At 48.1% G+C, this 15457-nt stretch overlaps 1 protein-coding gene across 1 annotated transcript in view; it reads left to right on the top strand.

Moving 5' to 3' along the window:
- Positions 1-15457, top strand: part of LOC144106296 (uncharacterized) — a 30016-nt gene extending 14559 nt beyond the window's left edge. Inside the window, exons 5-8 of the mRNA XM_077639077.1 lie at positions 6693-6947; positions 7505-7644; positions 11059-11134; positions 15129-15457. Of these exons, the coding sequence (XP_077495203.1) occupies positions 6693-6947; positions 7505-7644; positions 11059-11089 (426 nt within the window). The 3' untranslated portion in view covers positions 11090-11134; positions 15129-15457. The remainder of the gene's footprint in view (positions 1-6692; positions 6948-7504; positions 7645-11058; positions 11135-15128) is intronic.

Below are 15457 nucleotides of genomic sequence, written 5' to 3' on the forward strand. Positions count from 1 at the left end.
CAGTTTTTGTGAAGGGACTCGAAAGGACAGTGCAGAACGTAAACCAAAGTAAGAAATAAATATAGATGGAATCACCTTGAAAGTGTGTACAGAAAACCCCAATTACTCGAAGTCATAAGCACAGAGGAACATTTTGTGATTGTGCTCACAGCATGACTCCGGCAGCAGCTGTCACTACTTCTGCTGCTTGTGCAGCGTTCCTTCGAGTGGGGTGGGGAAGGTGAGGCGGCAGCGGCCAAGCTAGAGGAGAGGGGGAGCGTGCACAGTCGTGCTGTCGCTGGTAGACCGGCCACAGAGGCGCACGCTTCCCGCATGTTCGCTCTCTCGGTTTGCCCACTGCTGTTGCCCCCAAAAAATGGACTCCTTGCCTTGCGCCTTCGGTGCTCTCCGCCGTCTCCGCTTCTGACGCGCAACAACTATCGGCACCACAATCGCACAGCAATCGTGCGACGGCAGTGGGCATGCACTGTTCATGTGCGAAGTCACTACTTCACTAACAAAGCTGAAAAACCCGGAGTTTGTGTGAAGCTTCAACCTTTGATGGAGTGCCAGTGGCGGAGGCCTTGCGCAGCTGCTCCGTCAGCGTGTGGAACCGGCACTCCCCCCCCCCCAATGCCTGCACGCAGCTGACGATAAGATATTGCATGCGGTTGCTGTTGAGGTGGTGTTGTCTCAAGTGCTTTTGCACGGCCTGTTCAGTTTAAAGCTATGTTGAAACCCTGCCATTTTTTTTTGCTATGCCCTATTATTTTTCGCTGCTTTTGAGCGTGAACTGTTGTAGTACCAACCATGTGGTACGACGTTCCGGAAGTGAAAGCAGCGAAGATGCGTGATGGCGCTGGAGCACGGCATGTTGTGTCAACTGCAGTCGCTTATTGCGATCACAGATGTTCCTCTTATGCCACTTCATGCTTTACCGCCATGAACCTTTTCTGCCAAGTTTTATAACTCAAAGCACAAGCTAATTGGTATTCGGTGTTGTGAGTTCGTTATGTCAAGGTAAACCGCGTCAACACCTTCATTACATGGAGGCTTCAGATACACGTGCTGCAATGGGGCCGGCATTGGGGAATTGAGAAACTTTGTAATGTTGAGGAATTTGCTATATGGAGGTCGTTACATCCAGATTTAACTGTAATTTCGTTTTAAGGGTAGCAAAGTCAAAGTGGGAAAATCGCGGGGATGGGTGGCTGCTACTGGCACAGGACAGGGTAAATTCCTTGTAGACTCCATCACCTGCATTCGTGGCGCCGCAACCACGTCGACGGCCTTTTGAAGCTTCTGTCGATTGATGCTTCTCGTGGCTTGAATATTCTTGGCCTGTTGGCGTTCTCCGTACGGAACAGCTCCTCCGCGGCCAGGAGAATCTCGATCGGCCAGTGGTCACAATCACTGATCGAGCAGAGATGGGAGTTGTAGTGTAGCGTGGGAGGCCCTTCTTGATCTTCTCTGCGAGCACAGAATAGAGTCCTAAACCTCGTACAACAGAGGCATTAGTCGAAACCAACCACTCAACATAGCGCCACTCCCCAGGCAGTGCCCAAAATTCACCCGAGAGCCACCAGGCTGTTATGCAAAACGACTGCATTGTCGACATGAACGTAAGCACAAAATTTTGTAGCTGACAACAATAATCTCGGCTACTAAGACCAGCTTCCATGTCTGCGAAATTCGCTGCCAAAGCCCGATTCGCCGAACACGATTTGAAGAGAGGTAGCAAATTTGGAATCAAAAGAAAAAGAATAATATGACACTGCGCCAAAACAAAGCTAACTAGTACCTAAAAAAATACGAAAATGCACCGAATTGCCACCGAACGGATACCTCAATTATGGGAATAACCTGCTCAATCCGTCGGCATTGCCATGACATTTGCCCCTTTTGTATCGCACAGAAAAGTTATATTGCTGGAGGGCTAGACTCCATCGTAGCAAGTGGCCATTCTTGGGTGACATTTGATGCAGCCATGTAAGCGGGCAATGATCTGTCTCGAAAGTAAATTTCACCCCGTAAACATAACAGGCTAGCTTCTGTGCGGCCCAAACCAGACAGGCGCATTTCTTTTCCGAAGCGCTATAGGCTTCTTCCCTTACGGTTAACTTCCTGCCGGCATAGAGGATAGGGTGCTCCTCACTGTCGTCTCCGACTTGGCTTAATACGACCCCTATCCCCAGGTCGCTGACGTCACACTAGACCACGAACTCCTTGGTGTAGTCCGGTGCGCGTAACACGGGCCGCGAAACCAGCACGCTCTTCAATCTCTGAAACGCATTTTCTTTTGCTGCGTCCCAGATAACGCTATTTGGCTTTTCTTTGCGAAGCGCATCGGTCAAAGGACTTGCTAGCTGTGAATACTTGCGTATGTACCTTTGGTAGTACCCCACAAGACTGAGAAATGAACGTACATCCGTCTTAGTTCGGGGCTGCGGGAATTCAGTAATAGGGGCTGTCTTGAGGTCTGACGGCCTCCTCGTCCCTCTACCGACAACATGACCAAGATAGGTGACATGTGAGCAGCCAAAACTACATTTTTCGGCCTTAAAGGTTAGCCCAGCGTCCCTTAGACTCGTCAGTACCCTTCTGAGATGGGAAACATGGTCTTCCCACGAGTTATAAAAAATGGCCACATCGTCAATGTAAGGCAGCACAAAATCCTGCATGTCCTTGAGGACGATGTTCATTAGCTTTGAAAAGCTAAAAGGTGCATTCTTTAGCCCGAAACTGAGCACCAAAGGTCGGAATACCCCCATGGGAGAAATAAATGCAGCATACCGACTCGCGCTTTCCGAGAGGGGGACCTGCCAGTACCCTCTGACTAGGTCAAAGGTGGAGATGTGCTGTGCTGCGCTAACTGCCTCGATCCTTTCTTCGATGTTCGGTATTGGGTACAACTGGTCCTTCGTTATAGTGTTCAGCTTCCTGTAGTCCACACAAGGTCGCGGATCTTTGCCTGGTGCCTCTACTAGTATCAGCGGGGACGTGTAGTCGCTCTCTGCTGGCTCTATCACGCCAAGTTCCAGCATGTGCTTTATCTCCGCCTCGATTATTTCTTTCTGCCTTGGAGAAACTCTGTAGGCTTTCGATTTTACTGGATCGGTCGAAGTTAGCTCTATCTCATGCGTGATGAGATTTGTCTTCTACGGCAGGTCGCTAAAACTCTCCCGGAATTTGCACAGCAGTTGCCTCAATTCTTGGAGTTGCTTTGGTTCTAGATCCATGGTGCTCGCAAATCGGGACACGATTTCCTCTATGCTGTTGGTAGCATTTTCTTTCATGCTGCCTTTCCACTCCGGGTTTTCGGTTAGTAGCTCTTCGGGGATATTTACTGCTTGTTTACAACACCGCTCCTTTCTACATAGGGCTTCATTAAATTGCAGTGATAGATCTTTATCTGCTGTCCTCTCCCTGGCATTTTCAAAGTGTAGTTGGTTTCTGAAATCTGATCCAAAACTTCCACTGGTCCGTCCCAGTGAACTTCCATCTTATTTTTGCGTGCGGACCTGAGAATGAGCACATGATCCCCCACCTTGAAGGTTCTCAGTCTAGCATTCTTGTCGTAGTACTTTTTCGCCGTGTCCTGAGCCGTTTTAAGATTCCGATCCACTAGTTCTTGCGTGGCTCTTAGACGGTTTAGTAACTGCAACACATACTCCACTACTGACTGACTCTCTCCTGTCCCCTCCCACATTTCTCTAAGCATCCTAAGTGGGGAACGAAGAGCCCTTCCATACACTAGTTCTGCAGGAGTAAAGCCCGTCGCTTCGTGCGGTACTGTTCTCAGGGCGAACAACGTTGCCGGCAGGCAACTTTCTCAATCGTCTTTGTGCTCATAGCAGGAAGCACGTAGCATTATTTTGAGCACTGAGTGCCACTTCTCGACGCTGTTCGATTGAGGGTGATAAACGGAGCTATGAATCAACCTCACCCCACACCTCTGTAAAAACGTGGCTGTGAGTGCACTCGTGAAAACTGTCCCTTGATCCGCCTGAATTCCTGCTGGAAAGCCAATTCGAACGAAAACGGACAGGACAACGTCCACTATCTCTGCCGAGCTAAGCTCCTTTGGCGGCACCGCCTCCGGGAACTTGGTAGGAGGGCATATCATAGTGAGCATATACTTATAGCCTGACTTAGTTCTTGGTAGTGGCCCGACGGTGTCGATGACCAGACATCGAAAAGGCTCCGAGATAAGTGGCACCAGCTTTAGCGGGGCCTTCATCTTTCTCCTGGTTTCCTGGTGCGCTGACACGCGTCGCATGACTGCACGTAGCGTTCAGCATCTCGGAAACATCCGGGCCAGTAGTATTCCCCGAGCAGCCTTTTCTTCGTTTTGTTGACCACCTAAGTGTCCTGACCAATTGTTTCCGTGACAGAGGCCTAAAAGGTCAGAGCGGTACTTTTCAGGCACGACCAGCTGATCAAGCGTCTTTCCCTTTTTGTCCCTGTAATGGCGATACAGCAATCCGCCTTTGTGCTGCAATGTCACATTACGCCTAGCAATGCCCTCCTTGGCTGTGAAGTGTAATTTTGACAAGCTAGGGTCTCTTTCTTGTTCCTTGATTAAGGAGTCTCTGCCAACGCGCAATAAGCGATCCATGCACAGGGAGGTTGGTAATAACATGGAGCCTGGACTGAACTCTTCTTGTAGGCTGGCATCGATCGGGCTACATTCGGTAACAGGTTCCTGCTGCTGTTCATGTGCTCGAGCTGCATTTTCTTTGCTTGGTTCCGCAATCTCGGGAATTCCCTCCCTCTCGCCAGTTGCCTCTGATTCCTGGTTGTATCTAAGCTTGAAAGCAAGCTCGCGTGATTTGGACCTAGTCAGGGCTTTCACTGTTCCCTCAGCCAGCTTCTGATCTCGCTCGCAAAGCAACTGATTTGATTTATTGGAGAATAGATACGGGTACTGCAATGAAACAGCCGACGAGACGGCGGCTTCTGTCACTAGCTCGCCGAACGGGCCGGAAATCACCACCCTTGTCATAGGCAGGCACACACTCTGATCTTCTAGTACCTGTCTTATCCATGCTACTTCCCCAGTAAAGTCTTCCTCTTTGACATGTGAGGGGTGAACAATGTCCATTGTTGCCCCGCTGTCCCGAAGGACCCTGCACGATTTTCCATTTACTTGGAGCTCGTGAATATATGGACGCAGAAGTTCCAAATTCTCATCACTGTCGTTGGCATATGAGAAGGCTAATCACGTCTTTTTACACCTTGCTGCAATATGCCCAGTTTCCTGACCGTTGAAACAACGGAACGGCTTCCTGGCCTCGAATTCCTTCGTCAATGCTTTCTGAGCTTCGACCTGCTTGGCACGATCCTCAGTTTTTTCTGGGGCCTGTTTAGTGCCCTCAACGGCCTCGCGATTCCTAAATTGCGATTGATTTCTGGGTATGAAACGCTTCCTTAAACCGAACGCTTTCTTTTCAGACTCGCTTGAGTCGGAACTCAGCTTTCTCCGTGTTGCATATTCGTCCGCTAGTTCTGCAGCTTTCTCCACTGTGCTCACATTTTCTCTGTCTTGCACCCATAGCTTAATGGCCTCAGGGATACTGTTATAGAACTGCTCGAGGCCTACACATTCGACAACCTTATCTTTGGTGTCATACGCCTCCGCGCCATTTAACCACTCTGTAAGGTTCGCCTTCAAACTGAATGCGAATTCTGCATAGCTCTCGCTACTTTTCTTGCTGGCACCTCTGAACCACCATCGGCGGCCCTTTGAAGCTTCTGTTGATTGATGCTTCTCGTGGCTTGAATATTCTTGGCCTCTTGGCGTTCTCCGTACAAAACAACAGGCCTGAATATATTAAGTGCAACATGTACAGCACCTGACTAATCACACTGGCGGAATATTGGTGCTCTATGTGCTTAAGCAGATCTTAAAGGTTTCTTTCATCTGTTCAAAGGAAAACTGCATTGGTAGTGGCGCCAATCTTTTCAACCTCTGCTTGTGAAGTACAGTTTAGTGTCCTCCTACCAGAGATTCATTGGCGTAGTCCACAAGGTTCTGCTGGAGCTGGTTAACACATGGGGATTGGAATCTCCACACTTAAGGGTGGAAGCTTTACGCTGATAAAGTGTAAAGCAAGGAACACTAGTGTGCAATGCGTCTCCCCAAAAGGGGAGTAGACAGAATATAGTCGGATACTTCTCAAGAAGGAAGTGGCGAATTCACTTCAGAGGAGGCCCTCCAGCGAATGGTGTCGACTGGTTCTCATGGCATTGTTAATCCCCTAGTGTGACGTCACAGATGTCTGACAGGTGCCTCCTTGAAGTGGGATCAACCGTGACATGACAATCTGTCGACAGTGTTGGCCAAAGGACTGTCTTTGGGGGACATTTGCCACTTCATTCTTGAGTTGTATCCAACTACAGGTGCATTGTGAGTTGAAGAGCTAGGGAAGGGTGCAGTAGTGAACGGGAAATGGCGGCCTGTTGGTTCAAGTGACCAACTCGGCACGTCTAACCTGTCTGAAGGAGAAAAACCAAAAAAGGACCTTGGGACACTCAGTGTCGTGGAACATCAAAGATTTTCGATTAATGTGGATTAGGGGCTCTTTTGAAAGGCACTCTGCTCGAGAAGAAGCTTTACCTCAGTGTGCAAGGCTGCAGGCCTACGCTTTCATTCTTTTCTGAGTTTTATGAAACGTGTCTCGTTTAACTTTTGGTCCTCTTGTTCCCTCCAGGTTCTCACAGAGCTGAGGGCTATGCCCAACCCGGCGGTGTCGCCTGAAGACGACGCTAGCCTGGCACCGCACAGTGTTCATGTGTTCAAAGAGCAAGTGGCCGCGGCTTTGGCGTTGGCTCCGCGGCCAGCTCAGTCAGAGACCGTAACGGGTGACAGCCCCCACATGTTCTGGGCAGATGCTGCGCCGGCCAGGCAAGGGGAGCAGACCTCGGCTGCGGCAAACGGAGGCTTTGTGCCGGCCTTCGGTGTCAAGGTGACTATGAGGGTACAAGTGGCAATTATTGTGTAGTTGTGAGGTCTCCTTTGTGTGCGCTCCTGTTTTTAAATTTACAAAGCTGATTTAATGTGCAGTAAAGCCTGGATATAATGAAATTGAAAAAAGTCAGAGATTTTTCTTTACATCCAGGTTTTCATACACGAAGACTTGACAGGGCAGTGCAGAACGGAAACCAAAATAATAGATATAGGTGAAATAACCTTGACAATGTGTGCACCTATTTTCGGTGCTAAATGCACTGTTTGATGTGCCTGTGGCGCCCTCTTTGTGCGCAAACGGTGCAAGCATTAGTTTGGGCTGGTTCCCAAAGAGGGTGCCGCTTCTTTGTTCCCCGTTTCTTGGTGTGTGTTCGCCATCAACACCACAGGAATGGGAAACGCCCTCAGCAGCTGTGACTGCAAAAGATCGTCAACCCTTGGCTTAGGAGCTGCTGTGGCAGTTCTGCTTTTTTTCGTTACCCACATGGCTAAACATTGCCATGTAGAGATTGTCTCTTGAAGGCCCCTCTCTCACATTGTTGTCCTCCTTTGCAGCCGGAGCCAGGCAGAGTGTATGAAGCGGGAGGTGCTGCCATGGGTGGTGCTGCTGGTGCGGATGCGCCACAGGCAGGCTGGACCAACGGCTCATCCACATCCTCGGCCCCTTCCTCGTGGCGGGATCGTAATGAGCCTATGTGAGTGGCAGTTGTATATTGGTTGTATAACGGGGTCTGAAATTGTGGCAAATGCTTTATTTTGCTGTTATGTCTCAAACGTTTGTTTATTTATATGTATTTCTATCTCCACAGTGACATTGCTTGGTATTATTTTTCTTATCCCAGTCTCTGTCCATAATGCTTCAGTACCGCAGCATACCATATAAACGCCTGTAAGGGCCGCACCCGTGTATGGGCGTAACCCTGTTTTCCAGAGAAATATTAGACAAAAATAATATCCATGTAAGGGCCGCACCCAAACTTTCCACATGACCCACACGGGAATAGTCTTCCAAATGCACTCGCCGTGGCATCCGCGACCAACTCCGGCTTCGAGCAACGGCGTGCTTGATCGCGGAGGAGACGCATGCGCACAGGAGCTGCCAGGTGCCACCCATGGATGGCGCCAGAGGCTGCGGATCATCATCATGGTCAACTTTTCCCTCTGCCGCCAGCTCCCGCTATCCATATCAGCATCAGTATCACCAGTTCCAGCGTTTTGTGGCTGTCAAAGGCACGGCAGTTGTGGTTCATCGTAGTTGTGGTTTTCACATGCTGCCGCCAGGAGTTGTAGTTTTAGCAATTTTAGCACAATGGGCAAGTACCTTAATAGCTACATGGCTAGGAGTTTGCTGTCGAACATGGCAAGCGCGTGGCGGGCAGGAAATTTGACGTGGCCGTGAGGTATGCCCGACAATGGTGCAACCAAAAGGATGCATTCAGGAACACAAGCTGCAAAAAGCGCGCTTTCTGAGGCAAGCCGTGCAAGTTTCCCGAACTGGAAAAAGAGCTGCTCTGCTAAGTAAATGAAGCGCGGAACAACGGCTACGCATTGACAGTGGATGTGCTGCGCGACTTCTTGTGGAATGAGCGTGCACCGGAGCACAGCACCAGCTCGGAGTCGGAATACACCGCGAGTGGTGACTGAACATATAATAAGTGCTGCTGATTTCCTGATTGGTGTATTTTTACTTAATTTTTTTTTTTCGTAAATTGCATGTATGGGCCGCGCCTCGAAAATTGTCCCTCAAATCTGGAAAAAAAGTGCAGCCCTTACACGCATTTATATGGTATACTGTAAACAGATTCAGTAGAAATAATTGAGTGCAGTTGCAATAGCTTTGTTAGGCTTTGCTCTGCGCACTTTATGTCTAAGACGAGGGCAGAAAAGGACATTGGTGGCAGACATGTGGTGCAAGAAACACATAGACTTGGTAGAAGCTTCTTTTCTTCCAAATGTAGTGATTGTCTGAAATGAAGTCGAGCCCACTTATAACCAACATGACTGTCATGCATCGGGCATTCGTTTTATCCAGATGTTTGCAGTAAGTGCAATCATCTGGATAAAATAATAATATAGATTACAATTAATAGATTACTATTAGATTACAATTGTAATATAGATTGCAATCATAATATAGATTACAACTGCAAGGTGGACTTTTGTAGCCTGCTGTCTGCACGGTATCTGCCAGTAGCCATCCATTCGCCTGGCCAGGTTCTGAAGCCGGTTGGTACGTTTTCGCATATTGGGATGAACAGCGCGATTGGCACCATGCTTTTAGGTCTAGTGCGCCACGTTATGAAAGGTCACTTTTAATTACGGGGCATGTATCAGCTAGGTGCAAATTTGTGCCCGCATATGTGGTCGTATCTGCGTTTCCGATGCTCAGGTTTTGTAAGGACGCTATCTTTTCTCAGTGCTGACCGCTGACAGCTCTTCACAGAAAACCGCACCAAAGCTGTGCACAGGAAACACTTCACACTGCCATAGTTTGTCTTAGATTGCGCTTTTGAGGCAAATACAGTGCGGAGGCAGTGTGGGAGCTTAGCACAGATGCAGTGCAAGAGAAAGGCCTAAATGGTGGGAAGCTCGCGTACAGCTTTGTAGTCTGCAGGGTGTAATTGCCTATCTGCTTTTGGCCGGGCAGATAAGTGTGCAGATTTGATCAAGTAGGCAGTTATGCTCTTGTAACTTTATAATATGCCTGCTGAGGAATCTGTGATCAGTGCATGCAATGGAGGTGATAACTGGTGCAACTGACGAATGCGCCCAAACGCAGAATGAGTTCGCCTCTCTTTTCCTAGTTCTGTTCAGGCACGATAGGAATTCTTTTTTTATTATCCACCGTAAAAATATTTGTGGGGTTCCGCGTTTGAAGGTTCCGGAAGGTGAGGTACTGTTGACAGTCCACAACAGTGTAGCTCCCACTGCCACGAGGTCCTTTCCTGGAATGGGTGCATTTGAGTGCGCAATAGCTGCAGTGATGTGCACCTGTGGCAAACCTTGTTTTTGCCTTTTTCTTCGCATAACCCGCATGCTTTTCTAGGTTTTCTTATGAAAAGCAAAAAAGCAGTGTTGATTTTTATTCTGGACTGGTGCCTGCATGTTTGCTTTAACTGAATTTTGTTCGCTCCGAGATTTGGCATCGTAGCCCTAATGTGTACTGTGATGGTCGCATCATCTTTGTTCATACTAAGTGAGTGTTCATTGTAAGTGGGGCTGTTATAAGTTGGCTCGACTGTATTATACTTCAACAGAGAGTTCTAAGAAGCCGGAAATGAATGTTGTGTAATTTGGAATCTTCTGCTTCTTGTTTTTCTGTTAACCCCCTGATAGTGTATTGTAATGGTATCTGTCCTGCAGTATGATGTGAGATTTAGAATTTATTATTTTGTAAGTTTTGTTGTATTGATTCCCACCCTGTAGCAGCCTGAGAGGGCTTGCATAATTAGAGGGTGAGTGGTATTTTAATTTTAATGGAGCAGCATGTGTTTTGACAGGCTGATAGCCAGAAGCCATGTGCTGTAACAGGATTCATGTAGCTTGGTTGGTACCCAAGTTGGAAGTTAAATACGGAATTTAAGACAAGAATTGCAGGCCAGTTGGTATTTTACTTAGTCATGGTAAAGTAGTGCGAAAGATGGGACTTAAGGAAGGCTGATGCAATTTTCACTTTGAAATTGTAAAAACACATGGAAGTATGTCTGTTGAGCACTGCTCACTTGGCCCTTCATCGTCGGTATTCCTTCTTTTGTCATTTCTGTCACTTTAGTGGGGTTGTTGATAAATTCAGGTCAGGGGCAACATGAGTAGTTTGTGTTAAGGTGAACCAGCCGTAGTCATTCAACAGAGTGGAAAGGGAGCTGGAATTGGTAAAGTAATGAGGGACAGTCCTTTGTGGGAGGTCCTGAGAGCATCAGCAGACGTTCACAGTGCACAGACACGCAACTGCCACAGGCCTCACAGGGCTTCCGTTCAGATGTCAGGTTATCATGCAGCATAGTTAGCCGGATAACGCTAGGCTGTTTGCTGCAAACATTTTTCATGCTGACGTGTGCTCTTAGCAATGAGATTAAGTGCAAGTTTTTCTCTTTTTCTTGTTTTTGTAGGAGGCCCGACGGCTGTTGGTCCACCAGGTGACTCATACAAGATGAGTCCAGCCAGGCAATGAAATGTGTCCTTCAGGTCAGTCTGAACACAGCTAAATTTATTTCTATGCCTCGTTACAGGTGGTGGCTATGCACTACTTCGGTAATGATGAGACCTTTGTAGTCAAAATATAGTGACAGTGCATTTCGTATTGCTGGGTGTTTGATGTGCATGTGAATGCTTATGTGGTCTATCCTTCTATGAGCCTGAATAAGGCTTATTGTATTTACGTACAATAGAGTCTCTTTCTGATTAACTTTAAAGGGGCTCTGGAACACCTTCAGAGGAAAGCACATCAACTTGCTTAAGGGACCAGAGAATTCGTTTGTGTTATCAGAAATTCATCTCAACAGAAATTGCCCCCAAAAAGATACGTTTACACCGCACCCCGTTTTCCTGAAAGAAATATTAAAAAAATAGAAAAGACCCCTGTAAGGGCCGCACTGAAACTTTTCATGACCCACGTGGGAATAGCCTTCAAAATGCTCGTGCACAGGATGGCGCCCGAGGCCGCCGGGCTATCATCGTCGTCATATCCATATCAGCATCAGTATCACCAGCTCCAGCCTTTTGTGGCTGTCAAAGGCACGGGAGTTGTGGTAGCGTGGTAGTTCACCGTAGTTGTGGCTTTTGTGTGCTGATGCCAAGCTTTGCAGTTTTAGCAGGATGGGCAAACACCTTAAATGCGTGGTAGCCCAAATCATGAGGCAGCACGTACCAGGATGCTGAAACCCAGTGGGCAACGGTAGACGCACTTGGGCATTTCAGCCTACCTGCAGGTGTTGTTGTTGATCCGCTTTCAGTCCACTCCCAGTATAATTGTCGCAAGCGATCCTTGAAGGGCTTTCATGCAAACGTCCAGAGGCTGGAGAATGGAGGTCATGCCACCCGGTATAACAACGAGATGCGTTCGGTCACGCTGTAGCTTTTGTTTGATGCCGGGTGTCAGGTGACCTTGGAAAGAGTCCAGAACCAATATTGCTTCCGGGTGCAGCAATGCGCCTGGCCTTCGGTCCCACACGCTTTGAATCTATTCTATGACAAGATTCGAGTCCATCCAACCTTTTTCGTGACAGCGCACGATAACGTCTGTCGGGAAAGTTTCCTTCGGGATCGTCTTCCGGCGAAAAATGATGAATGGAGGGAGCTTGCGGCCGTCAGCCAAACATGCCAGCATAACGATAATCCGATTTTTTTCGTTGCCTGTGCTGCTAAGGCGAACTTCATGCTCACCAGACTTGTGCACTGTTCTGGACATAGGCATGTCCAGATACACGGGGGTCTGGTCGGCATTGCCGATATGTCCAAGTGGCATGTTGGTAGAGCGACGAAGATCGATGACGTAGCACTGTAACTCTCGAAGTTTTGATTCGAAGTCCCCGGGCAGCTTCTGGCAAATAGAAGTCGTGCATCGAAGGGAGAACCCGGCCCTTCGCATAAACTTCTGCACTCAGCCTCGTGATGCCTTAAACTGGTTTTGGGTCAAACCTGTGTCCTGCGCAAGCTCCTGTGCTTTGCACTGAAGCATTTCACTGCTTACTCCAAGTAGTCGGGAACGTTGCTCGCTAATGACTCTGCAAGGCGACGCTCCAACTCCGGGAAGCGGCCTTTCTTAGGCCCCCGAAAGCCTTTTCGCAGGCTGTTGCAGTTAAACAATTCTTCGCGATATTTCCTCCATCCCCTGATCGTCGATTTGTTGACGTCCAGACTTCTTTCAGCCGCTGAATTTTCCACTTTCTCAGCAAGCAGAATAGCGTTGCGCTTGAAGCCAGCTGTATGCTGAGCGCGTGAGCTCGCCATTCCGCTTGAAGATAACTCGACCGTTTGATGGGGATAGGCCTAAGACTCTAAGCACGGAACGCACAACTACACGCACTGGCACCAAACACGAGAAAGAGCGAACAAAGCGCACTGCTCCATGCCCTGCTGCCTGTTAGTCACGTGGCCACGTTTTTGCATCAGTTGCAAGGTTTAACAGACAGATGGCGGTGGGATCGCTCGCTCCTTTGCTGGCGTCTTGCCGGCGATTGCGAGAGCTCGGTGCCTCCGAGATGGCTGTCTCATGTTGCGGTCACGGAGGCCACACAACCTCGCTACAGGTTGCGAGCATTCGTCAAGAGGTGGCGCCCTCTCATCGCGCCAGTGACTCTAGCTGACGTCGACTCTTCTTGGCTTGTCCTCACTGGCGTCGTTTTTTTTTTTTTTGCATTTGCGATTAGGTTGCCGTATTGTCCTAGTAGTTGTGGCCTGTGGTTCGCGTACTGGTTGACCAGCGAGTTGGAGTGCATGATTTCGAATGACCAGTACGATCAACGCACACGTTTGATACATGAAATGATTTTAAGAGTGTGTGTTTGGTGCTCTTCATAGCGTTTTTAAATCTAGTATTCGATTGTAACGCGGGGGGTGACATTTCCTTTCTACTTTCGGTAAAAAAATTCACGTTACATTCGAGTAAATACGGTAAATGCCGCTCATTCCCCGATTGGTGTGTTTTTACTTGAATAAATTTTTTTTTCACACATAATGTACATGGGCCACACCGCAAAAATTGGCCCTCGAATCTGGAAGGAAAAAGTGCGGCGCTTGCTGGCGTCTATGAGGCATGTGAACAGGCTATCCATGTCCAAATGTGTTACATGAAAAAATGAATTACCTTGCAGTGAGGGGATTATTGCAAGTAGAACATTTATGGCACTTAGCATGAAGTGATCTGAACCGTGAGCGGATGAAACAGTCACATTATCCTGCCTGAAAACAGCATTGGTGTAGGTTTATTTTCATTTTTCACTGTCTTTTTTCTTTCTCTCTCCCGTAGAGATTACTATTTTTTCGTCTTTTTTTCCTGACTGTTTTTGAGACTTTGAGCGCTCTGACGGTGCGTTTTGCTTCTTCCGCTGTGTAATTGTTATAAACTTTATGAGCAGGTGCGCCACACATGCACCGATATTTGACCATCTCAGTGCTGCGATAATGCATATTGCGATTGTGTGCGAATTGAAAATTTGGCTCCCATCTATTTAAGCGCCAAGCCACAGAGCGGGTGCACCCCGCACCAACAAGCTTTTTTAGTCTGCCTGAGGCAACACATGGTGAGACGTCACACGATACCGAGATAGGGCATCCCTGCGCCGTGCACAGGAAGGATTGAGGTGTCTTGCCTTTCCTTCATTGGCAAAAAAGCATCCCTTCAAGGTAGCATACCACTGCTAGACAGCTTCACTGCACAGTTGTACGAAGTTGTGCAGAAGCTATCTTGTCGAGGTATGCATTTTTATATTTTTTAATCTTTAGTCACAGTGCCATGCAGATGCCCTGCGAGTGTCGTTGCATAAGGTTGCCGAGGTCCATGGTCGCTGCAGAAGTTCCTCCTTAGCAAAGCACATGCGAAACATCTTTTTTTTTTTTAATTTACCTCTATGGAGAACCAACCAAATGGTCTCACACTGCTCATCTTATCCGAGAATTCGTCTTAACCGAGTTCGTCTTAACAGTAATCTACTGCATAGAATTGGTAGGGGTTTAACGTAGTTAAACTGAGTAGACGTATGAAAGCAAGTGTTCATTCTTGAATTGGAGGGCCCTTAAGGGTATGACATGATATCTTTAGTGGCTTGATGCCCATATATGCAGAATCCGTCATTCTCTACTTAGCATTCGTAGATGGCAGCGAGTCCTCGTGCTACTACCGGTGCAGTGTCGTAGCGGTTAAGAGGTGCGCTACTCATTGGCAGGTGGCTGTTTCTATCGCAGCCACCGGCAGAGTTTGTGCGACCCATGTTGCTTTTCCCGAGCAACCTCTTGCACAGCCGACATAGTGCTCCTCCGAACTTACCCGAGTTACTGCCCAAACTTACCAGAGTAACTCGAGTAATCTCGGGTTGCAGCTCTGTTCGCTAGGCAATGGCACGAGATTGTATGTACGGCGACAAGATTCTTGGTTGATGTTGGTGAGTGTATGACTGCTTTCGCACTAATAGATAATTATGACGGCCATGAACTCATCGATGTGTGCTTCCACTTGTTGCAGGGTTACAGCGAGCAGTCTCTGGCGACGCACGGACGCCCAGAGCCGACCATGCTAGTTGCTGTCAATGAAATGCCGGCTACACAGATTTTTGCTCAGGCCCTGCCTTTATTGTTTTTCTTTGTTCTTTTGTTTACTCTATTTCCTAGGCCATGGCAGTTTGTATATTGGCTGCCCCCCCCCCCCCAACCTGCCCCCCCCCCCCCCCCTGCCCCCCCCAACCAACCCATAATTTGCCCCCACAAATAAGCATTGTACAGAATCTTCCATGATTCACAAATAAAGGATGCCAAATAGTTGTTTTCCATGATGACGGCACATTTTTTTGCTAC

This window comes from Amblyomma americanum, chromosome 10 (genome assembly GCF_052857255.1).
Source record: "Amblyomma americanum isolate KBUSLIRL-KWMA chromosome 10, ASM5285725v1, whole genome shotgun sequence".
Taxonomy (NCBI): Eukaryota; Metazoa; Arthropoda; class Arachnida; order Ixodida; family Ixodidae; genus Amblyomma; species Amblyomma americanum.